Genomic DNA, 26,769 nt, shown 5'->3' on the forward strand with positions numbered 1-26,769 from the left:
TGACCAAAAGTATCTGATTGCTGATCAAATTCTCTATATTCGTTTCACCTTTCCCCCACTCTCTGTTAGGTTCTGAGCTCATGCCCAAAGCACTGTCCACCAGGATAGTGGGAGGCATTTGGTGGTTTTTCACACTTATCATCATTTCTTCGTATACTGCTAACTTAGCCGCCTTTCTGACAGTGGAACGCATGGAATCCCCTATTGACTCTGCTGATGATTTAGCTAAACAAACCAAGATAGAATATGGAGCAGTGGAGGATGGTGCAACCATGACTTTTTTCAAGGTAAGTTCTGCTGGTTACCTAAAATTTACAAATTAAAATGATAGAGCGCAAACTTCTCTCGATTCACAAATGTAAGAGTGTAACAACGCCATTATTTGTGCACAATTCTTAATAATAGCATATACCTCAAGGGGTGGAGAGGTGTACAACTGAACGTATGCTCATCAAGACCAATCATTTTAATCTCTGAAAATGCTAAGGAGGTTTTGCTTTACAATATTTTGTTCCTGTTTTGAGGAAAATCAGCCCAAGGGTAACATTTTTTCCCAGTAAGCTTTTCTTTTTGAATAAAACAAAATGCATTTTTTGAAACTGTAATAGTAGGATGTTCAGATTCTACAAAACTTTGCTATTCCAGAAGAATAGAATAATTACTCGGAAAAATGTTTCCCATACGTACATTTACTTTTGTTGAAATGAGGCAAGATTTAAGGGCTGAAAATACAGAGACAGTCCTTATTATCTATACATTCACCAAGGTAATAGTCTGGGAGACACAGAGTTGAAAGGGGCTGTCCCATTGAACTCACAGTGGTTTCCAGAGAGACAGCCCTGTGGAACATTTAAATGAAAGTGTGCTTGTAAAAAGTTGCTGTCATATAGAGTGCCTCGCCCTCGTCTATTTTTTCTCTCTTCTTACTCTTGCCCACTCACTGGGCCAAAGTAGACCAGTTGAGGGATTTCACTTTAGGTAGCTATTACCACTTTGTAATTCCTTTTGTATCTTACCAAGTATTTTTACAGTTTTTGTAGGTTGGGCAAATTTTAAAACATTGATATTTTCTTTCTGTGTTCACAGAAACACAACTGGCAGTTCAAATGTACAGTGGAAATAGTATTTTTTTTAAAAAAATGATTAATTCAAGCTATAAAATAAATTATTTCATGAAGCATTCATCAGGTTTCTATCGAGTGCCAGAAGTTACACGACACATTGAGTATTCGAATTCTCACTATCGAGGAGATTATGGTTTAGTTGGAGACAGAATAATAAACTTAAAACATCACTGAATTTGGTTTTATGTGACTTAAGTCAGTATTTTGTCAAATTATGCAACTTTGTAAAAATTTTTATAAAATTAACTTTAAAATAAATTTCTGAAGGACATCCAATTCCCCCCAAAATAAGATAAATTAGATTTAGTCAAATATTTAAAATTTAATTATTTTCAAAGTGAATTTCTCATATGACTAGATTAAGTATTGGATATGGATTTCACATTTACTTGGAAAATCACTGTTATTTAATCAAATTTATTGAATAATCAAATATAAGCAAAACAATACGTTCAGTATGGTTCTATTTGACTATATTAATTGCGATGGATCAGTTTTTCTTAATTGAATATTGAGAATTTATAAAGATTTCCTTTCTTATCAAACTTGTTAATATTTTTGTGTTTTTATAAAGAAATAAGCTGCTAGGCCAGGCACGTTGGCTCATGCCTGTAATCTCAGCCAAGGCTGAGGCCAAGGTGGGTGGATCACTTGATCCCAGGAGGTTGAGACCAGCCTCCGTAACATGGCAAAATTCTGTCTCTACAAACAGCCCAAAAATTAGTGTGGTGTGGTGGCATGCACCTGTATTCCCAGCTACTTGGGAGGCTGAGGCTGGAGAATCACTTGAGCCGGGGAGGCAGAGGTTGTAGCGAGCCAAGATGGCGACATAGCACTCCAGCTTGGGCAACTGGAGTGCAATCCTGTCTCAAAGAAAAAAAAAAAAGAAAAGAAAATAAATAGGTCGCTGAAATTGCTAAACGTGCGTTGTTAGTGTCAACAACTTGAAGGAAGTGAATGCGTGATGCATTTAATTTATTCCAATATCCACGTGACTTTTGAATTGAATTTGTAAAATATAATAATACAACCTATTGTACCTAACACAAAAATTTGACACCAGAAGTGTTTATTTCTGGTTCATAAACATTTCCGTTTTAATTTTATTTTTTCCAGAAGACTCAAATATTTTGTTTTAAAATTCAAATATACTAGTAGCAAAGTTCATTTTTGAAAAATCAATTACCAAACATATGTATTTTTTCTTTATAAAATTTTTATTTTTAAGCTTATTTTCTTAATTCTTTGTCTTTTCATTCTTTCGTTCTTTTTTTAATAGTTCAATTGCTTTCTGCTATGCAATTTTTGCCTACTTTCACTTTTCCTTGCTACTGACTTTTCTTCTTACTCTTTTTTATCTCGTTTTTCTCTCAAACACGAGTGCCTCTAGCACCTTGAGAAAGTCGACACGACACAGCTTTCTATTTCCAACAGCACATATATTACTTCTTTAGAATTGTATTTGGAATGTACACAAGTCACAATAAAAACCACACAGTGATAATTACTAAGTTGACAACTACCTTATGTTGCTAATATTATCACATGCTGAGTTCTATTTTCCTACTGAAACTAGGAAAAGAAAATTAGAACTCACAAGACTACATTAAATGTTGATTTTTTTTGGTATTTTAATGTAGCCTTAAAAGATTCCAATTTCAATTTCATGTTTTCACTTTTTAAGTATATAGTTATTCCAGCTATGGTAAGAAATTTAAAAAAAACTCTAGCAGTCTGGAATTCAAAAACTACCTACTCATTTTGAAACTGTACAGTGAACCAGAGACTATTTTGTAGTGTATTTACATTTTATACAATTCTTTCATTTTTCATTTAACAGCCACACATACAAACACTCTAGGAAGCACCCTTAAGGCATTGACTTCTAAAGGAATCTCCATCTTGTTTTTACTAATTTAGCAAGACCTTGCTGTTAACTAATTGTTCTGGAATACTTCCTTCCAGAAAATTATTATAAAAAACGATATAGTTTTGTTACTACTAGCAAGAAGAGCTGGCTCCAGATATCTGGTGTTAAAGGGTGTAAATCCTCAGCATTGCAAAGACATAGCAGAGTTACATAGCTGTTCTTCAACATCGAATAATTCCATTTCCAAAGACCATGATTGATTTTGTTCACTGAGCTCAAGGTGCTCAAAGCATATTATCTTTAAGAAAAATTCTTCCTTCTTTTTTTCTATATCCATTACACACCACACAGACTCTCCTCAGAGATAAATGTAAAGCCATGACTGGAAAAAATAATTCAAAATAGGAGATAGTGGTTCTCACATTATTTTCATGTAAGCAATAGAAAACTGCATGATATCACCAATATGTTCTTAATCATATTTAGATAGTAAAATGGATGACAGTCCAAGAATTTTGTTAAGAAACATTAAAGGAGGAGTCAAAACCTACTTAGAATCTGGGAATTTAGTGTACTAGAACTGAAATTTCACCCCTGGGCTAACCATTATGCAACATGTTACCAAGCAACAGGAACATTCTTTTCTCCCTGAAGTATAAAGGCTAGGAGAATGGAAGCCTATACATTATAGGATCAGAAATCACTCAGCTATAGCCTGTAGGTGTTATGGCTTTTTTTGAGAATTCTTGTATTTTTGAAGTGAGTCACATGTTTTACAAAATGATACCGAATGCCCTTGTTTCTATGAAATCCATGACTCAAGTTTTCCAATTTTTAGAAATTATTTGTCTGGATTTGGCCTACCTGAAATCTCTGACTTTATTATGTGCACTAATACGTATGTCCATCTAAAAGATATAGTATCAAAGGAAGAAACGTGCTCTTTTGTATGGTCATTAAACAAAATGTTGGCACATATTTTAAAAATGTAAGCTCCATCCAAATTGATGTATTCCTAGTCCTGTGTTGCATTCTATACCTTTACATCTCTTTCTCTAATGCCCATTATGCTCTTTTTTCATCCCCATCCTCCTCTACCAACCTAATTGGTTATATTCTCTTTATTCCTTAGATTCTAATCTATACATCACTTATTCCAGGGAAACTCTCCTGACCCTTTTCATACCTAAATCTACCCAGTCTGGGTACAGTGCTCCTCTTTTACATTCTTTGAAGTTTTTTTTTTAACTTACATTATTGTTAAATTACTAATCCAAGATATGTTTTCTTGGTTCCTGTATGTTTCCATACTCTACTGCACAGCAGGAGAATAGGGATTGAATGAATCTATATCATTCATTTTTGTATCTCTAGTTCTTGGCACTGAACTTACATGTCTTGAGCTTGTGTTAATTATTAATTGCCACCAGAATATTGCTTAACAAACAGCCAAAAACTTAGTGACATGTAACATAAACCTTTATTATCTTCCAAGTCAGCTGTCCTTCTCACAGAAACTTGAGAGCCCAAGTTTCTACATTTACAGACTCAGTTCCTTCTACACCAGGGTGACAGTGCTTTTACCAGTACAATTTCTTCTTAACCTTTAAATGTGTCTAACTGAATCTGCTTATACTGTAAAAGCCACACACGCCATTCTTTTAAAGGCATGCCTCTCTTCAGACTGAATCATTGCTACTTTGGGCTAGAAGATCTTTATCCAAATGAGAAAATCTACAAGGTATTGCCTTGACTTTTTTAGAGGTTCTAAGAAAGCATCTAAGGCATCATACTTAATTTGATTCTTAATTAAGCCTTGTGGCCATGTTGAGAAAATTTTAAGAACTTTCGCTGGCTGAAGATTAGAAATACGTTTGTTATCCAACTATGCAAGTTTTATCCCCTCTACATCACCTCTAAATTCAGCTTGCAAAGTGGTCAGTTCTTTTAAATTTTCTTTTCCTCTCTTCCTCTTCCTCCTCTTTTTCCTTCTCCATCTCCTTGCTGTTGTACTGATTACTCGTCTATCTCTTTCTTGTCCTACCTTACATGTAGCTAAAACTAGCCAGCTGATACTTTGAACATTTTGTCATTTTGTTTGGCTATCTTTTGGCTAAATCCAAAAGATTATTAGTTCATTTTCTATCTTTCAAGTCACTACAACTACAGCGTGTAATTAAAAATAATATTTTCCCCTATATTCATGGATTCCTATTTTCCCAGCCTCCCCAAATGATGATTTGATTATTATCTGCTATGTGTGCCCTAAATCAATGCCACAGCTTTTCTTTATTGCAGCACCTTGTTACTTTTGTCAAATTCCACACAGTTATCCATTGGCACAATGAATTTTACATTTACTGATGGAAAACATATGACAGAGGCTTTCAGGTATAATGTGCGATTATGTGCAAAATTTTATTATTCTACAGGGCAGTCAAAGGTTTATTCAAAACATAGAGCCCTCTATAACTTTCCTATTTTAATTATCTGTTAAAAGTCATTGATTTTGAAGTGTAGGTAATGAAGTTAGGAATGAAAAGCAAGTGGGTTATTCCATCCTAGGTAGAACGTTTTAATTTTTGGTACTGAGCAAAAGAGGATTTTTCTTGGGAGATTTTTCTCTTTCTTTCTTGTTTTCTCTGTCTCTCCCTCCCTTTCTTTTTTTTCCTTTAACTTTTACAGCCTTCCTCTGCAAAGTACATTCTAAATTCCAGCTCATTTATCTTCAGACAACTTCTAAGGAAGGTAGGAAGCAATTATCATTATGCTCATTTAACAGATGAGGAAACTGGGCCACAAAGAGGTTAAGTGACTTATTAATTATAACGGCTATAACCAAGGAATGCATAGTATCACAATAAAGGTAATAACCAAAGATATCGTCACATAAACCATCGTTACTCAAAAGAGCTAAGTGTATTGATCATTTTGGCTCACCCACATGACCTCAACTGCTTGATTATATTAAGTTTCTAAAACATTTGCCTTACAGCATTGGGGCAGATACGGCTATAACATGTTCTTTATAGTCTGCCACTTATTCTGATCTTACCAGTTCAATAGTCTTCTAAAATTAAGTTATGCTGGGGTGATTGTATATGATAGTATATGGTGGGGTGATAGTATATGTTTTGAAGTCTGAATTGCTAGTGTGGCATGCCTGCAATAATTTTTTTGAGAGCTTGAGTGATTTTGCTTTCAGTATACTACAAGAATGTAAGTAACTTTTCCATTGAGAGATAAAATGTAAAAAGTTGGTAGTTTACTGCAAGTCCTTATTAGATCTAAAAACATATACTATTCATTAGAGATTGCTCCTAATTTTGTAAATATAGGCAAAACAGAATTGTTGTCTGTTTTTATTTAGAGCAATGGTGGTAATATAAGTATAATATATTTACTGTGAAGAGATTTACACATTAGCAGAGTAAATTCTCAAAATTGCAACGATAGTGTGCTTTTCACATTGAAAAATGTTTTCTGAAATGAATGTTTATTTTCCTCTTGCTATATTGGTGGTAAAACATTTTGAAAGTTCCACTTTGCATATGCAGAAAATTAACCTAAAAATAATATTTAAAGATGAGAAATATTATCTAGAACTTTTTTGAATTTTAGATATGTTTGGTTTTAGAGCTTATTCTTTAAATGTTTTTCATATTTTATATAGCAAGATTTCTAGTTAAGTGTAGTTGTCTGTAGGAAAAGGTTTAGTAATTATTTGTCAGCACATGGTTAGAAATCAGGTTATGTCTTTTAGTTTGCACATGTTTACTATTACGCAGATTCTAATAATTTTCCACCACTATCCAGAAGGAATGCTTTTACAATATGACAATTAGAAATATTTATGGTACTTCAGTAAGTATAGGGAGGATGTGTAAATAGCTACTCACTTGAGTTGGCTTGTTTATTTAGGTGCTATTAACTAGCCACATAGCTTTTTCTCATGTCATTTTTATTTATTTTGAGTTGAATAGGGAGTCTTTTCCCTTTTGAGCACTTGTGTTTCCCAGAGTTATATTTTATTTTGTATGTCTAAGTGAAAATTGAGAAAATGCATGTTCTCAGGGACCTGAGGAATGAACATTCATCTTTTCTTTGTAAACCTTTATCGTAGGTTTTTCTATCATGGGGATTGAAAGCATAAAGGTCCATATTTGAGACTTGGGAGAATTGTACATGAGACTTTGTGTTTACCTAATGGAGACTGAATTAAGAAGAGATGACTTTTAAGTGACATTAAGGACATGGTATTAATTGGCCTACTCTATAGATTTATATTGAATTGGGTTCTGAGCAAGAGCTTTGAGATTTGTGTTCATGTAGTTTTCTTGCCTGAGCTTATTTTACTACCCTATAATATTTAGTGAACTACTTCTGCTCCTTTCCTTGTTGTGAAAAAAAGCGCTATTTTAACTGGCAAGAGTAAATTAGTACACAATTCTAATTTACATATTGCTTTGTGTTACTTGAGAATCCCTCAATATTCCTTTGCAGATCTAAACTAAAACAAAATGTTCCTCAAACATGACATACTGTTCTAACTTGGAAGATGAAATACCTAATATATTTAGGCTTCTAAGCCAAAAACTATTCTTGCCAACTTGCTTGCAAATTACTGATTAGGAAATAGCTATGGCTATTTAGGACACATAGAAACTTTATTTTTAATTTTTTGTTTGTCTCACATATTGAAGTTTATAGATAATCTTTTTTTTTTCTTTGTGCTTTAATGAGTTAAACAAAACATAAAAGCTTGATGTGGTTGATCACCAATGTATCTGGGCAGTAAGGTTAGGTTAATGGTTAATATTGTTAATGAAATTTTTGTTTGTTCATGTTGCTGTGTTCTTCATTGTCCATCAGACATTTTTTTCTAGAAGTCTGAAAGAAATATCTCAGTAAAGATTTTTATAGTCATATAATTTTTCTAACACTCCCAAATTATTTTTCCTTTATTAATGGTGTTGAAATATCGAATGTGGGAAATTCACTACTGTTAACATTAGATTACGTGGTAGTATTTTGTTCAATAAAATAAGGTTGGTATTTTAAAGTGCCATTATATTTTTATTAGTGTCTAATACAGTTCTAATATAAATTGGTCATGTTTGATATAAATATTTAAAACATGACTATTTATTATGTCTTTGATTTATGTGTGTAGTAAGGAAGTTATTTTTACTCCCAGAGATTGTCTCCCTCCCCCTTTCCTCATCTAACACACAATTTATTGTACGTGAGGCCTGATCCTATGTTTATTACAAGGATTTGCATAAGGACTACAGGAAACCAACACCATTTTACTATGTTCCCATTGCAAGAAATAAAATGGTGCCTTTGAGTAAAGCTGCTTCATCAGACACTAGTTCAGCATGCCAAGTTAAAGCCATCAATGGTGAAACAGCAGATGTGAAGGCTAGTTGGCATGAAAGCATATGAGTCAAAGACTTTCCTATGGGAAAGAAAGTGCTTCATTACACTTTATCTATAGTGAGAACATTGGGTTTATCAAGCTGTCTGAAAATTAGAATATGATGAGTTTTATTACTCTCGCTCTGCCAGAGTGAATTCAATGGTTAAAAAGAAAGCAATAACACCATTTTGGGAATTATAAGAAGTGATTAGGGTTTTAGGGTATTTAAACTTGGAAGGAGCAGCAACTTTTTTCTTCGAAAGTAGCCTCTCTAAAATATCTAAAGGACAGAAGTTTAATCCTTTTCTAATTGCTACATTTGCAATATGTATTAACGCAGCTTTGGGCACTTTAACTGAATAAAGAAGTTGTATATTTGACTGAAGTGTAAAATCTGAGAAACAATGTTTTAATTGCCTTGGAAAACATGTGCATGAGGCCCTGCCACTCCAGCATACCCTAGTACGCTACGGTTCTCTCCCTCCCTTGTCCTCCCTCCTCTACTCTGTGCAAGGACCATTCCTGCTGTTTGTCAAGTCAGGTTGGCAGCTCAAACACTGTGTCCCAACTTATCAGTCTTAGGAGAGAGGGCCCCACAGGGAGTGAGAAAACTCGAAAGTCAGTTAATACAGTGATGTTGAGCTAGCATGTCAAGTGCTGGATAATGGATAATAGTTGTCACTGCAAGAGTTCATAGCCACTGGTTGGGCAACATTCTGAAGGAAATTCAAGAAGGACATATTTTGGATGCAAAAAATAGGTTGAGATAAATATTTTCCAAAAATACCTTGACATTCTAAAAATTTTAGTGCTTTATATCTTACGTAAAAAAACTAAAATGACAAATTCCATTTCTTCTATATAAATTGCTGAATAGAAGCATCATTTGGTATTTTTAAAACAAACATACAAACAAAAAAACCCAGACTCTACTTTGTTAATGTTTTGAGGAAATTATACTTATTGACATTGTGGCTGTGAAATATCTATTGATCGTTTTGGGGGTGGGGGGTGTTGCTGCTCTGACTTTTGAGTATCAGCAAAGACATATTGTTCTCATTTCTTAGATAGCCCATTAATTACAAGGTGAATATCCTGAAATTTGTACTTAATTTAAAATATCCTTGGCGTTTAATGGTCTTGATTTTCCACATTATTATGCTGTCTTTTCAGGGAGAAGCTATTCTTTTGTTGCAAAGGCATTTTAGACTAATTAGCATCTTTGGTCAGCTGAATTTTCATTTGTTCATTTGTTTTCCTGTCTCTTTCCAAAAGCCAAATTATTCTAAAAACAGTAATATCACTTTGTTGTTTGTTATTAAGAGCTGATTGAAGATACCACATACTAGTTAAGTTTTTTTTTCTTTCTTTATGAAGCAAAAGGAGATTTACTATTATTTGCTGCTACTGCCATCTTCAATGTTAGGCTTTTATTTAAAGATAATACTGTACTATTTTTCCCCTTGGGAGCAAGCAAGATGTCAAGTGATGCATCCTTCTGATGCTCAATAATCTTACCACTTTATCATGCATATTTGCAAGGAGGAAGCACAGTTTATAAATCATCTCTGTTTATTTTACATTCTTCACCTTAACTCCAGATAGATCAGGAAAAGGACAAAATAAATTTTGGTGCTTGTTCATAAGTGTTGATAACTGCAAACTGAATATAATAAATTCCTCAAAAATACTGCTTTAAGAAATTAAACTTGGTTAAACATTGATGGTAAATATCTTATTCTTAATGAGATCTTATTCTGAAACAACTTGAATCTTTGTTTTTATGCTGTGATATTAGTGGCTGTGGCAGTGCCTAGAATTGTTTAATTGCCTAATGCACAAAGGTGAGCACTTTGATTGATGTGTATTCAGAGAAGTTCTTTAATAATTTTATAAATAAAGAACTCTCCAGATGACTGAATGTGTCTGTGTGTGTGTATATACATGAAGAGTGTGTTCTGTAAGAATAAGGTATGCTTTCTTAATTTGAGTTAAATTATGGATGGTTATATAATTCATTTTTCTCTACCCAGTTTCCATCTTAAATCTATTTAGAGAAAGAATAGTTCAGGGTTGGCAATAAAATGTACTTTTACATTTCCTGATAGTATTTGAATTATGCTTCTGATTGTCATTAGCCTATTGTATACACCATAGCACAAGTGAGTTCAGTGAAAAGATTTGATTATCTCTAAATGTAGGTGTTTCATTTATTAAATATTGTAATTACAGCTAATTAGAAGCTACACATTATATTAGTTTGCTTTGTAGGTCCCTTGACTGTTTTCAGAACACTATGAGCTTACGGTTCATTTCAATTTATTACAAAAACAATTCAATAAAAGCCAAAGAATTGGGAAACAGCATTACTCATGGATATAATTTATTGTTGAGTCAATATAATAGTTTAACATAATTATTAAAGGCATAGACCAGGTTGTGGCATGAAATCCTACATTCCTCACTCAATACAGATTTATTGAATTTCTCTGGGTTTCTGCTTTTTTGAATTTATCTCCCATAGATAAATTGAGAGTATATGTCTTATATATTGTTTATATACCTTTGAACATGTACTAAATTCCCAATATATGTTTGCTATTATCCTTACTGTGAGGAGCTTAAATGTTGAATTGTTAAATTTCGGTAGCAGATGAAACCATTTCCCCCAATATGAATACCGTACTTCTTTTGCAAATACAGCTTACCTATGGTTAATGCTACAATCTGACACTCAGTTGCATTCTCATTTCATTAATAATTTGGTCCTGATTTTAGATTATTAATAAACAAATATTCTGGATTACTCTCTAATCTCACTGAAAAGATAAAGTACATCAGGAATCTGTTTCCATGTACACATTACAGATAGTCAATCTTTTAAAATGGATTTTATTATTTTAGTGCAGTTGCACGGTCACAGCAAAATCAACATCGTGGGACTTTAAATATATCAATTCACATTCTTCAAGAGTTTTTGTCAGCCTTCTCTTTCAAAACCAGAAAATAAAAACCCAGCCTGACTCCAACAAATAGATATAACTAAACTGAGGGACTTAGGATTCCATATTGTCAGAATGAAAAGTGGTGACAACCCAAGATGGTTATGACTGAGTGAAATGAATTTTATTAAAAACGACCTTTTTTATGATCTACCTGGAAAATTTTAACAATTAGGGAGGTGTTTCAGAAAGGATGCCCCCAATTTGGTGGTGATAGTTATGATGAGAGTTGTGTTGAAGAAAGTGTTGATTGTGACAGAAGCCCCCTTGGAAATTTAGAAACAAATGTATGTTTGTGAGAAAAAAAAATAATTAACTTTCAGATAAACAGCAAAAGTTCTTCACAAGAAGCCAAATATACTAGCATTAGCAAAAGGATAGCACTTCCAAATTTAGAAATATGTCTGCCTTTGAAGCTGGCTGAGAACTAATTTTTGTGCAGGCAGGATTCTTGAGATCACTGTTTGTGGCTTTTGTTTTAATGAAGCAGCTTATGAGTAGCATCAAGTCTTCCAGGCTTTACTTTCAGGACTGTTGTTTCCCTGGGGGCCTAACAATTGCAAGTGGCCCTTTCATTGATTTTTATACCAATGCCAGAGTGTACATAATGATTTTAGTCAAACTCTTACAGCTAAAACAAGTAAATCTATTACATTTTGAAAATAAAAATGGTGGCTAACCTGTTCCCATCTTTATTTATTATTATTATTTTTTCTGCATTGTTAGTAGCCATGTAATAGCTGTCATGACTACCTTTCTCACTCATCTTTATTCTGGGTGATGTTTCTTTCCTAATCTCAGGCCTAATGTGTTGCCCCTGCTGTGTCCTGGAAATGAGGTTGCAGTGATTTACTTTTACTAGCCATTAGAGAAACACTTTAGTATTTTGTCTTATTTCCCTTCCTTGAATTCCACAAACTTTGAAAGTATCAAAAGTAGTAGTGTACTCTAAAACTCTTCCAAGAAATTTTACTGTGTAAGGCTAAGGAATAAACTGGATTTTTATTTTCTTATGGCTTCTAATAAAACATGTGTGGTTATAGAGCACATGTAATACATCTAGTGCACTGAGGAGTAAAATATGAAATTTCAATTATTTAATTTTTATTAAATTGAAATTTTAAAACCAAAGCAGTGCAAGACATTTTTCCAATAAACTTAAACATATATTTCATTTTAACCTTTGCCTCATATAAGATGTTGTATTGTAGAGCATGGGATTGGTGCATGAGTTGTTTCCAACAAATCAGTGATGTACTCAGTGGCAATGATTTGATTCAGTTTAAGTGATTTCTTCTATGTACTACTGTAACATTGTAATGTGTTTATTTGAATATTTTATGTAGGTGAAATAAATTACAATAACTATCTAAACCATATGATTATTAAATTGAAATGCATACTATTATTTTAATCAAAGTATAATTAAATTGTTTTTCTAGTTTAAAAAATACATATGGGCAAAGTTTCTAATTTAAAATGGAGTTACACTACTAAGAAGAATTAAATGAAAATGTAGAAACTGGTACTACAATTGGAAGAGTAAAGAATAAGAGAGTCTGGATAAGGATATGTTAACTGGTTTCACAATGAATGAACATTGCAATTTGCTGCAACAAATCAAAATGGAAAAGTTGTTTGTCACATATATATTTTTAAGATATTAAACTGGTCATTATCAACATACATTCTCAGAAAATACAAACTGAATTTGATATGCAATTTTTTTTCTTAATAGTAAAAAAAAGAAACAAGCAAGCTAACCAAAATTAGAGTCAAATGTTCAATACATTTAAAAATAGGTTTTGACAGAGTCTGAAGTTACACTTTTGGGCTGTTATACAATGACTTGGATTTTTAAACAAAGAAGACCATTTTTGGATGGAAAGATGGTAACATATGTTATTTCAATTATGATTATTTTGTTACAAAGTTGTAAAAATGAGACTAAAAGAAATATTGTAAATAAGCAAAAGATCTTTAATTAATCAACTAAAAAATTGCCCATAGTTTACAATAGCTTTCTAACAATAGGAAAAATCAGTTGATCCTAATTTTTAAAAATGGCAAACCAGTGCCTTTTTTAAGATTAGAATGAAGTATACAATATGAGAAACTGTCCAATTAATACTTTGGGTACATTTTTTCCTCAAATGACTCCCAGATTTAGGAGAAAAATTTCAATTTTTGAAATAAATAAAGAACTAGTGGCATAGGTTTTTTTTGTATCTCTTACAGCTATTAAATATTAATTTCAGCTAGAAATAGAAAATGTAGTTTATTACAAGATGGTCATGATGATGGATGCTCTAGCTATGTTAGGTTAAAAAAAAACACGGATTTATTATAGTTTTAAAACAAAAGACTGATGTTTTTCCTTGATGTGATTTGGCTCTGTTTCCCCACACAAATCTCATGTCAAATTGTAATCCCCATGTGTTGAAAGAGCGGCCTGATGGGAGATGACTGAATCATGGGGGCATTTTCTAAATGTTTAGCATCATCCCCATTTTCAAGTAGTTCTTTATAGCACTGTGAAACAGACTAATATAGAAATTGGTACCAGGAGAGTAGGGGACTGCTCTAAAGATACCTGAACATGTGGAAGCAACTTTGGAACTAGGTAACGGGAAGAGATTTGAACAATTTTGAGGGCTCAGAAGAAGACAGGAATATGTAGGAAAGTTAGGAACTTCCTAGAGACGTGTTGAATGGTTTTGACCAAAATGCTGATAGTGATATGGACAATGAAGTCCAGGCTGAGGTCGTCTGAGATGGAGATGATGAACTTATTGGGAACTGGAGTACAGGTCACTCTTGTAATGCTTCAGAAAAGAGACTGGTGGCATTGTGCTCTTGCTCTAGGGATCTGTGGAACTTTGAACTTGATAGAGATGATTTAGGATATTTGGTGGAAGAAATTTCAAAGCAGCAAAGTATTCATGATGTGGCCTGGCTGCTACTAACAGCATACAGTCATACATGTTCACAAAGAGATGGTCTGAAATTAGAACTTATGTTTGAAAGGGAAGCAAAGCATAAAAGTTTGGATAATTTTCAGCTTGAACATGTGGTAGAAAAGAAAAATTCATTTTCTGAGGAGGAATTTAAGCAATTGGCTGCAGAAATTTGCATAAATAAAGAAGAGTAGAATGTTAATAGCCAAGACAATAAGGAAAATGTCTCCAAGGCATTTCAGAGATCTTTGTAGCAGCTCCTCCCTTCGCAGGCCTAGAGGCCTAGTAGGGGAAGAAATGGATTCATGGGCCAGGTCCAGAGCTCTGCAGCTCTGTGCAGCCTCAGGACATGGCACCCTGAGTAGCAGCCACTCCAGCTCCAGCCATGGCTCTAAGGATCCAAGGTACAGCTCAGGCCATTGTTTCAGAGAGTGCAAGCCCCAAACCTTGGCAGCTTCCATGTGGTGTTGGGCCTGTGGGTGCACAGAAGGCAAGAATGAGGTTTGGAATCTTCACCTAGATTTTAGAGGATGTATGGAAACACCTGGCTGTCCAGGCAGAAATTTGCTGCAGGGGTGAAGCCCTCATGGAAAACCTGCACTAGGTGTGGAGGGGAAATGTGGGGTTGGAGCCCCCAAACAGAGTCTCCACTGGGGCACTGCCTAATGGAAATGTGAGAGAAGGGCCACTGTCCTCCAGACTCTAGAAAAGCAGATCCACCAACAGTTTGTATCTTGCACCTGGAAAAGCCACAGACACTCAACACTAGCCCGTGAAAGCAGCTGCAGAGGCTGTACCCTAAAAAGCCACAGAAGCAAAGCTGCCTAGGCCTTGGGAGCCCACCTCTTGCATCAGCATACCCTGTATGTGAGACATGGAGTCAAAGAAGGTTATTTTGGAACTTTAAGATTTAATGACTGCCCTACTGGATTTTGGAATTCCATGGGGCCTGTAGCCCCTTAGTTTTGACCAGTTTTTCCCTATTGCAATGGGAGCATTTACCCAATGCCTAGATCTTCACTGTATCTTGGAAGTAACTAACCTGTTTTTGATTTTACAGGCTCATAGGCAAAAGATACTTATCTTGTCCCAGATGAAACTTGGATTGGACTTTTGGGTTAATGCTGGACACTGTTGGAAAAGCATGATTGCATTTTGAAATGTGAGAAGGACATGCGATTTGGGAGGGGAAAGGGTGGAATGATTGAGTTGGCTCTGTGTCCCTACCCAAATCTCATGTAGAGTTGTAATCCCCATGTTTTGAAGGAGGGGCCTGGCAGGAGGTGATTGGCTCATGAGGGCGGTTTTTAATGGTTTAGCACCGTCCTCCCAATGCTGTCTCATAAGTGAGTTCTCATGAGATCTGATAATTTTAAAGTGTGTGGCACCTACCCCTTCTCTCTCTCCTGCTACCATGTAAGGCATGTCTTGCTTCCCCTTCACCTTCCATCATGATCATATGTTTCCTGAGCTCTCCCTAGCCATGTAGAACTTTGACTCAATTAAACCTCTTTTCTTTACAAATTACTCATTTTTAGGTAGTTCTTTATAGAAGTGTGAAAATGAACTAATAAATCCTTTTAGCTTTACTATATGACACTGAAATTATTTGTGTTCAGTTTTCTGAAGGAGACTCTGTGACAAGTGTCATAGACACAGTTGTTAATATTATTTAGTGTATATGTGTAAGTGCTATGACTCATTGCCAGTTTGTAGAACTATTGAAAGAAATAGAAGATAACAAATGTTAATGGTTTTGTAATTTTTTGCCAAATTGCTCTTTGGTTGAGTCAAAGAATACAAAGATTTACTGTACTGTCTATTCCTACTCAAAGATTTGTGAAATTAAATTATTTCTAGATATTCAATAAGCAAAGATAAAAATAATAGTTTGTTTTATTTTTTTGTGCTAATATCACACTGAACAAAAGCAAACTAAATTGAATTTCAAAAGAAAAAAATATTTTTTTATCTAGAAAGCTGTAATAATTCATTATAATAGGAAATTATCATAATAAAGGTCAATGAAAGTGATTTTTCACATTTTTTAAAGAGTCAATATACAGATTTTAGTTGCTGTCAGCAGTATTATAGCAAACTTGTAGTTTCAAAAACTACATGTAAAATTAAAAAACTTTGTTTTGAGATTGATACATTTAGAGATTTTCAGTTTATACAATTTTCCTTTGACTTCAGTGTTAATAATTCTTAGTTGATGTAAGCATTAGTAAATTATTTCACTTGGAAAGATAAACAGACATAACTTTTGAAACAAGAATATGTGCTCTGAAGCCAAATTAATTCTTAAAAAGTTAAGAAAGATGAACAAGTTTTACCAACATGCTGTGTATATTACAGGAAAATTGCTTTTAGTACTTAGTTCAATTATTGGAAATTTGTTTGAAACAACTTGGGTATATGGAACTAGTATTTTAACTGATTTTTTTTTAGCTTTTTAGGTTTATGCAATCAATACAACTTAAGTGTCTTAAATGAAAATTTAGTGTCTGAATTGAGATATGTTTTCAGTGTAAAATTTATGTTGGATTTCAAAACTAAAATACTGTGAAACATCTCTCTAATAATTTTTATATTGAGAATGTCTCATAGTCACTTAAAATCCAATAAATTCAAAATGGAGTCTTTATTTGTCCCCAGTTTCATCATTCCATGATTATTCTCCATTCTAACAGAGGGCAATGCCATCAATGCTGTTGCTCACCTCTCATATCTAACCCATGAGCATGTACTTTTGGTTGTACCTTCAAAATGCATTGCATCTAAAAGCTATTCACAGCTCTCCATATCTATCACCAACACCTTAATCTAAGTAATCAGTAAGCCATTTAGTAAGCTCAACACCTTAATTTAATCAGTAAGCCATTTAGTAAGCTTATAAGTTTACTACTATTTTGTCTGCATTATCAGTTGTTCCATTTCAATCACTTTCCTAAGAGTATTTAAAGGGATCACAAACAAACAAATAAATCAACATAACTCCTCTGTAAAGTGAGTTTTCTCTTTATTTTTTACTTATAACACATGTTCCTTCCATGATAACATTCTAAATTCATTGTTTTCATTTACGTTATTCTTCTTGTGACTAGAATGTGAATTTCATGAGGTCAAAGACTTAGTAACTAGAGCATTCTGGTAGATAATAGGTTCTCTATCTACTGTTTTTTTTTTCATTTTTATGAGATAGCAAATTAATCCTTGTAAGTAAATTAATCAATATAAGATTATTAATCATAATCTTTAATCATGTTTATGATATAGTAAATTAATCAATATAAGTAAAATAAGCCAGGATAAACCATTTTACATACCCTAATTGTTACAAAATATAACATATACACAGAATAATTTTCCAAAACATAATTTGTATAACATTAGGTGTTTGGAGATTAGTAAAGTTAGTATGTTAAGAAAAATTTAGAAAGTGAAGAAAATGGAAATAAGACAATAATTATTATTGAGAACACAAACATGCACACATATCTTCTGATATATATAATATGTATGTGTGTGCATACACACACATACCTATATCTATAATGAAATTGGGGCAATGCTATAAACATAACTTCAGAAGATTTTCTAAGCCTGGGCAACAACCCTCATCTTTACAAAAAATAAAAACATTAGCCAGGGTGTGGTGGCACATGACTGTAGTTCCAACTACACAGGAGGCTGAGGTGGGAGGATCATTTAAGCCTGGGAGGTTAAGGGTGCAGTGAGTCGTATTCACCCCACTGCACTTAGTCTTGGATTGCTGTTGAAAAAAAAAATAAGAAAAGAAATATTTTGATTTTTAATTTGCTATTATGAATAATGCTTATTTGTAAATACGTAAGTAACAAACTATCTAATCATTGAATTAAAGGAATATGACAGTGTCTTCATCAAAGCCATGACTGCACCAGAACAAGTTAACACAGGCAAGGCGATTATTGCAGTAAAGAGGAGATGCCAGAATTCAGTCTGAACTCAATTCTACTGCGCAAAGGACTGGAGGGTGTTTAAAAGTTGGGGGGGGGGATGGAGGCAGAATGGCATTGTAAACCATTTATTTTTGCTAGTTGGTCCTACCCAATGGAAAACAAACTTTTTGATATCTTCATGACAGGAGATAGTTCTACAACTTGGAGCAAGGTACCCACTGAAGTTAAATTTCTACCCTCCCACAGAGAATGTTACACAGGGACACTAGCTTCCTAGATGATTACAGTTCAAAAAGGGCTCCTAGGACCTTGAGCAAAATGTTGCTACCTTGTAATATTAGCAAGAAACTTTTAAAAAGATTTATATTCCAAAAGAGTCAAAGAAATAATTTACGATTATAATTTTTCAAAGGTGTGCTCTGAGAAAAGAGAGGTCAGGGGCTTAGAGTCCAGAAGAAGCATGCCTAAAGTTTAATCAAGCTGAAATGAATGATTGTCTTGATCACTTGATACAACACCCTGTAGAGACATTGAAGTAATTTTTAATACTAACAATATGTAACCGGGTGATTCTTCTTCCTATTCTCATTTTTAGTGTGAATTATAGAGCATTGAGAATTTTTAATGAGGGAAATATTATCATTATTTTATTTTGAATTATTTTGATCATAACAGGAATTAAACATTTTAATATGTTTATAACAAAGAAACTTTAATCTTACAGACTTAAATATTGGAATATCATTGTTTTAATTTGGTTTAAAAAATTGTATGCAGTCTGCATTCCACTAAGTTTCTTAACCTATAAAACAAGTATTTTTTAAGGAGCAATGTAAGTACAGAGATTCATGCTAATGGCATTCAGCTCATTAATAATTATGTTGTAGCAAAGCTGAGAAAATGTGATATAAGAGAAACACTTGCTTATTTAAATATGTCAGTTTTATTTCCTTCTGTTTGCTTTGTTAAAACATGCATATAATTTTGGATAAAAATGTGTTGGATACTGAAAGCCTGCCTCTTATTATAACAAAGGCATTAATTAGACATGAGAGGTCCGTACCATGATCCCAAATGTTATATTTCAATACACATGTTCAGAAAGTAATCTTTCAGACATTAGTAGGTGTGTTAAATGACTATAATCCTGAGCACCTACATCCATACTTTATCCTTTGATATTGTCAGACATGCTTAACCCCAACTAGGAGAATGTTGTTTTTATTAATAATTATTTCAGGTAATACCTGATTAGGTCTAATGAGTGCTTGGCAGTCTTCATATTGGAATGAAGTCTGTGTGAACGTTTAGCAAGATGTAGAAACCTTGGAATATTTGACAAATGTTTATTTTTTTAAAATGGCCTCTAATCTCAGTTTGAATTTACACTTTTTTATTTTTCAGTTTATTTGCTTGGAAAATATTCCTATTACCTTTAAATTGACTTTTTAGAGAAGTTTTACAAATACATTATTTTTAAATACAAGAACAAACAGGAAAACTGAGTTAAATTTTATATGACGGTGGTGATAGAATGGTTTGGTAGGAGCATGAATACTGAGTAATTATATTTATTATGTCCTTATTCCTGTGTCTTCAAAACAGAAAAAGATTTGAAGAATCTTAGAACTGTCTTTTTTTTTTAGTCTCTTCCGTTTGTCAAGCAAGTGACATAAGCCACAAGTTACTGTTTTTTACATCTAAATCAGAGCCAGTGTTAACCATCAGTGCCATTTTAACATGTGATCAGTTCCTTAATTTATATATATACACACATATATATAGTTATAGTTATATATAGTTATACATAATATAGTTATATATAAGTATATTTATAGTTATATATAATATAGTTTTATATATATTTTTATATATATATACAGATACACACATATACATGATACAATATATATGCAAGCAGATTTTTCAGACCCATAATAAAATGTTAAAAGGTTTTTTATTGTTTTAATTAAATAGAGACAGGGTCCTACTACGTTGCCCAGACTAGTCCTGAACTCTTAGGCTAAAGTGACCCTGCTGCCTCAGCCTCCCAAAGCGTTGGGATTACAGGGATGAGCCACTGTGCCTGGCCTTAAAAGGGTTTTGAAGCAAAACAAGAAAACAATCAAATTTCATTTATTTATTAAACAAAGTAAATAAACAGATATCAAATTGCCAATATGAGGCAAACTCAGGGCAAATTTAATTTGCACCTGGGCACATTTACAGAATTTTGACATGGCAGTTACTTGAGTATTCATCAAATGTGTAATTTCCTCCAGTCGTAGCACACTCACTGTTTAAATTTGTGTTCTGAAAATATAAACCCACCACTTAAAATAATTGCTTATTTTATTAATTCAAATATACACACCCATTGATTCATAAATTATCAACAGTTTAACTTTATGATAAAGATAATGTATATGTTCTATCTTGTCTCATCATTTCTTCTGGCTATCCAGGATGGAAAGGGAGAATAGGAGAGCTTTTGTTGTTGTTGTTGTGTTTTTGCGATTTTTTTTTTTTGTGGGTACCAACACTTTTCTTTTGCCTCCATAGGATTTTTAAATGCAGCCTTATAACCATGTTAAATGCCTAGATTTGATTATAATAGAAATTTATCAAATTCTTTTAATTTACACACTCAGGTTTCTTGTCAGTTCTAGGAACTCCTCTTTGATTATCTTTTTTTTGTTGTTATCCTTTTAAGTTCTGGAATACATGTGCAGAATGTGCTGGTTTGTTACATAGATATACACAGTGGTGTGCTGCACCCATCCAACCGTCATCTACATTAAGTATTTCTCCTAATGCTATCCCTCCCCTAGTCCCCCATCCCCCAACCGGCCCCAGTGTGTGATGTTCCCTGCCCTGTGTCCATGTGTTCTCATTGTTCAACTCCCACTTATAAGTGAGAACGTGTGGTGTTTGGTTTTCTGTTCCTGTGTTAGTTTGCTGAGAATGATGGTTTCTATCTTCATCCATGTCCCTGCAAAGGACATAAACTCATCCTTTTTTATGGCTGCATGGTATTTCGTGGTGTATATGTGCCACATTTTCTTTATCAAGTCTATCATTGATGGGCATTTGGGTTGGTTCCAAGTCTTTGCTATTGTGAATAGTGCTGCAATAAACATGAGTGTACATGTGTCTTTATAACTGTAGAATTATTTATAATCCTTTGGGTATATACCTAGTAATGGGATTGCTGGGTCAAATGGTATTTCTGGTTCTAGATGCTTGAGGAATCACCACACTGTCTTCATCTTTTTGAAAATATTATATGTCTCAATCGTGCTGATTTCATGTTCAGGAACAGAACAGATATGAGAAAATGAGAAATGAGTGAGATCTGACATTGGTTTTATGACCTCTATTAAATAACTTTCTCATTTTTATTTCTCATTTTAATCTCCTGATTTTAAGAAAATCAGCCTGTTTTGTAAGTTTTTTCTAACTGTTTCAAAAAGTCTTATAGGCTTGTATCACATTGGTACTACAAAATGTGTTTCCATTTTGTTGTTGTTGCTGGTAATAAATCATTTTCTAAAATCTCTTCTCCCTTTGAGTTATCAAGGTAATACTCCTTTTCTTGTTTTTTGGACCAATTTTTATAGCTTTATGTTTATCTCAATCTTTGGTGAGAGGAATTTGATTGGGATTTGTGGTTGACCAGAGGCCACTTGAATAAACCTCTCTCTCTACTAAAACTTGAAAGCAGGCCTACATGCAAACTTTGTAGTCCAGTTATCAATCTCAGGATCCAAAATTGTTGTTTTGTGTTTTAACATGGCTCTTTGGGCCTGAGATAGAATGGACTCTTACCCTCAGGACCTTAAATCTGATACTCTGAATGATGAAGCAGCCCCCTTTTTAGGGCTTCTCTTATCTTCCCCACATTTTCATGACAAACGAAGACTATTCCCACCTGCCTCTGGAATAGGACAGTCTTCCCTGCCCACTACTTGCTTAGTTATTTCCTATCAGTTGTAGCCTCTATTTTTTTGTTTTTCATTTTTTTCTTTATGTTTTTTTATTTTGTCTTTATTTTTTGTAGCCTCTAAATTAGCACAGAATACAAGTACTAACAGTAGTGGGAGCCAGGAAACACATTCCACTGGATTCAAAATTAATATCTACAAAGGTGAAGGATAACTGCTAAGTGTACTGGATCAGGGAGAACTTATAGGTGGCATAGTGTAGACAAAGAAACAATGGTATGCCTAACACCTTTCAACATGGTAGTAGCATTTGATTTCAAGCAAGGGTGGGCCATAGATTTTATTTTTAATAAAGTTTAAGCATCATTGTAGTTAAGGACATTTATTTCAGCTTCAGCAAGAAGTTGTGTGTCAGTTCCAATTTTCTGTTGTGAATCATCATTTGTTGTGTCTTACCGTATTAATATATTTTACTGTGATGTTAGTAGAGAAATCATTGAGTGCAGTCATCCAAACACCTTTTAAAACTGGAAATACATAATCTTTAATGCTTTAAAATGTATTTGCATATATGTAAAAGTATCATCTAAACTGCAGTCATTATAACCCATGAAGTGTGAAGGAATCCTGTATTTTCTATTTTCTTTAACACATGATGGATACAAGGTATTTAAGAGAGTTGAGAAACTAACCTTTAGTCCTGTGTCAAATCTGATAGAATTCATTTTTCAGCTATCTGTTACCACTTTCTAGACACTGCCAATCGTAAAATCAATTGTTGAAGTAAATGGAATGGCTTTTGTTATAATTCACAAATGGGTTTAAATTGAGGATTCAATATATGCGTGTTTTGATTAAATATTTTTGCTTTAAGTGTAGCTTCATATGCAGCTGTAAGAAATAATACAGAGACATTCCATGTAGACTGATATGGTTTAGCTGTGTTCCCATCCAAATCTCATCTTGAATTGTAGCTCTCATAATCCCCACGTGTCATGGGAGGGAACCAGTGGCCCAGTGGCAAGTAATTGAATCATGTGGGCAGATTTTTCCCATGCTGTTCTGGTGATAGTGAATAAGTCTCATGAGATCTGATGATTTTATAAAGAGTAGTTCCCCTGCACATACTTTCTTGCCTGCTGCCATGTTAGACATGTTTTGCTCCTCTTTTGTCTTCCACCATGATTGTGAAGCCTCCCCAGCCAAGTGGAACTATGAGTCCATTAAACCTCTTTTTCTTTACACCCAGTCTGGGGTATTTCTTCATAGCAGCATGAGAAGGAACTAATACATAGCCTTTAAGAGTCCCACAATGTAATATCATGAAAAGCAATAGGACATTATCACAACGATGTTGGCATTGTTAGAGAAAAGACAGGTAACATTTCCGTCATCACAAACACATCATGTTTTCCTTCAACAGTCATAACCTTTTTTCTCCCACATCCCCTTCGTTAGCTCTTGACAGTTCCTAATCTGTTCTCCATTTCAGCAATTTTGTCACTTCAAGAATGTTACATAAATGGAATCATCCTCTATGATGGAACCATCCAGTATGTAACCTTTTGGTATTAGCTTTTTCCACTTAGCTTAATTCTCTGGAGGTTCATCCAGGTTGTTATGAGAATCAATAGTTTGTTCCTTTTTACTGCTGAGTAACCTTCGATGGTATGGTTTTACCACAGTTTATTTAAGCATTTACTGGTTGAAGTACATCTGGGTTGTTTTGGGGTTTTGGCTTTTTTGAGCAAAGCTGCTATGAATATCCATGTACAGGTTTTGTGTGAACATTAGCTTTTCTATGTGACCAAAGCCCAAGTGTGCAATTGCAGAGTTGAATTATAGTTCCAAGTTTTGTTCAGTTTTTTTAAATAAAAGCTCTATTAAGATGTAATTTATATACCATGTAATTCACCTGTTTAAAGTAAAAAGTTCAAGAATTTTTAGTATATTCAGAACTGCATAATCACCACAATATTTTTTTTTTTTTTGAGGTGGAGTCTCGCTCCATCTCTCAGGCTGGAGTGTAGTGGCACGATCTTGGCTCACTGCAAGCTCCGCCTCCTGGGTTCACGCCATTCTCCTGCCTCAGCCACCCGAGTAGCTGGGACTACAGGTGCCCGCCACCACACCCAGCTAATTTTTTGTATTTTTAGTAGAGACGGGGTTTCACCGTGTTAGCCAGGATGGTCTTGATCTCCTGACTTCTTGATCTGCCCATCTCGGCCTCGCAAAGTGTCACCACAATAATTTTTAAAACTTTTTCAACATTTTGAAAATAAACCATGTACTCATTAACAATCATTCCCCATTTACTTAAAATGTCCACTCTCCACCATACCTAATAAACCACTAATCTTCTTCTGACTATAAAACTTCTTAGTCTGAATATTTAATGTAAACAGTGATATAGAATAAATGCTCTTTGCCTTTAACTGAACTTTCATCTGTGTTTCAGTGTGTATCAAAATTTTATTCTTCTTTTTGCAGAATAATATTGTACTACATTGATATAACAAATTTTATTTATCTGTTTATCAGAGGATGGACATTTGAATTGCTTCCACTTTTTGGATATTATAAATAATGCTGCTATAAATATTAATGTATGAGTTTTGGGGTAGATGTATATTTTCATTTTTCTTGGGTCTATATCTAAGCAGAATTCATGGGTCACGTGGTAAATATATGTTTAACCATTTGAGGAAAATCAAACTACTTTCTAAATGGCTGCACAATTTTACATTGCCTTTAGCAGTGTACAAGGGCTCCAGTTTCTTCACATCCTCACCAACACTCACTATTTTCTGTTTTTATGATTATAGCCATCCTAGTGTGAGAAAGTGCTATCTCCTCATGGCTTTGATTTGTACTTCCCTGATAGCTAATGTGGTTGAGCATCTTTTATGTGCTTATTCACCATTTGTATATCTTTGGAGAAATGTTTATTCAGATCCTTTGCTCATTTTTAAATTAGGTTGTCTTTTTATCATTGAATTGTAAGAGTATTTTTACATTTTATAGATAGAAATCCCTCATCAGAAATATGATTTGCAAAAGTTATTTTTCCATTCTTGGGTTATCATTTTACTTTGTTCATTGTGTCCTTTGATATACAAAAGCTTTTACTATTAATGACATTTATTATAATTATTTATTGTTTGGATCCTTGCTTTTGATGTTATATCAAAGGAGACTTTTCCCAACCCAAGGTCCTAAAGAGTTACTACTATATTTTTTTCTAAGAGTTTTATAGTTTTAACTTTTATATTTAGTTCTACAATTCACTTTGATATAATTTTTGTGTATGATGTGAAGGACAAACACAATTCCATCCCTTTGGATGTAGATATCAAAGTGTCCCAACACAGTGTGTTGAAGACTATTCTTTCCCTCTTTGAATTGTTTTGGTACTCTAGTAAAACAAGAAATGACCATAATGTAAGGGTTTATTTCTGAACCTTTAATTCTTTTCAATTAATCTATATGTCTATCCATATCTACATACCACATAGTCTTGCTTACTGTAGTTTGGAAATTAGGAAGATCATCAATTTCCTTTTTTATTTCAAGATTGTTTTGACTATGTCAGGTTCCCTACATCTATAAGAATTTTGGGATAACTGACAAATTTCTGCAAAAAGCCACAAGGTATTAATTTTATGTTTATTTGGGAAGTATTGTTATCTTAACAATATTAAGTCTTTTGATCCATGCACTTGAGATGTTTTTCAAATTATTTAGGTCTTCTTTAATTTCTTTCAATGTGTTTTCACTTTTATTATTAGATCTTGCACTTCTTTAAAGAATAGATCCCTCTGTATTGTATTCTCTTCAATACTATTATAAATATAACAATTTTTATAATTTCATTTTCTGATAGTTCAATTTTATATATAGAAATATAAGTGATTTTTGTATAGTGATTTTATATACTACAGTGGGTTAGAACTCTTCTATTAATTCTCACAGTGTTAGTAGATATATCTGGATTTCCTATATACAAGATCCTGTCAACTACAAAGAGAGATAGTTTAAGGTTTTCTTTCCAATCTGGATGCCTTTGTGTTTTTTTTCTTGCCTTTTGGCCTGGCAATATGAGAATTACAGTATAATGTTGAATGTAAATGACAAAGGTGTACACTGTTATCTTGCTCCTAATATCGGGGGAAAACGTTTTTCCTTACACCATTATTACATTAGGTGTGGATTTTTCACAGATGCCTTAAACAATGTTGAAGGCATTCCCTTCCTTCATTGATTGAGTGCTTTTCAATCACGCCAGAGGTACTGAATTTGTCAATGCTTTTCCTGAGTTTACTGAGATGGTCCTCTGATTTTTCCTTTATTTTACTGATAAAATATATTATATTTATTTGTTTGTGCACTTTAAAACAACCTCACATTATTTAATTAAATCCCACTTGGTCTTGGTGTATAATTATTTTTCTGTGATGCTGGAGTCAGTGTGCTGGTATTTTGTTGATACATTTTGCATCTACATTC

At 33.6% G+C, this 26,769-nt stretch overlaps 1 protein-coding gene across 10 annotated transcripts in view; it reads left to right on the plus strand.

Annotated features, from left to right (window-relative positions):
* GRIK2 (glutamate ionotropic receptor kainate type subunit 2) overlaps positions 1-26,769 on the plus strand; it is a 1,183,164-nt gene that overhangs the window by 1,041,496 nt on the left and 114,899 nt on the right. For all 10 annotated transcript variants that reach the window (XM_034962599.3, XM_063605422.1, XM_063605420.1 and 7 more), the window contains one exon: positions 70-287. In XM_034962599.3, the coding sequence (XP_034818490.1) occupies positions 70-287 (218 nt within the window). The remainder of the gene's footprint in view (positions 1-69; positions 288-26,769) is intronic.

Source organism: Pan paniscus, chromosome 5 (genome assembly GCF_029289425.2).
Source record: "Pan paniscus chromosome 5, NHGRI_mPanPan1-v2.0_pri, whole genome shotgun sequence".
NCBI classification, from domain to species: Eukaryota; Metazoa; Chordata; class Mammalia; order Primates; family Hominidae; genus Pan; species Pan paniscus.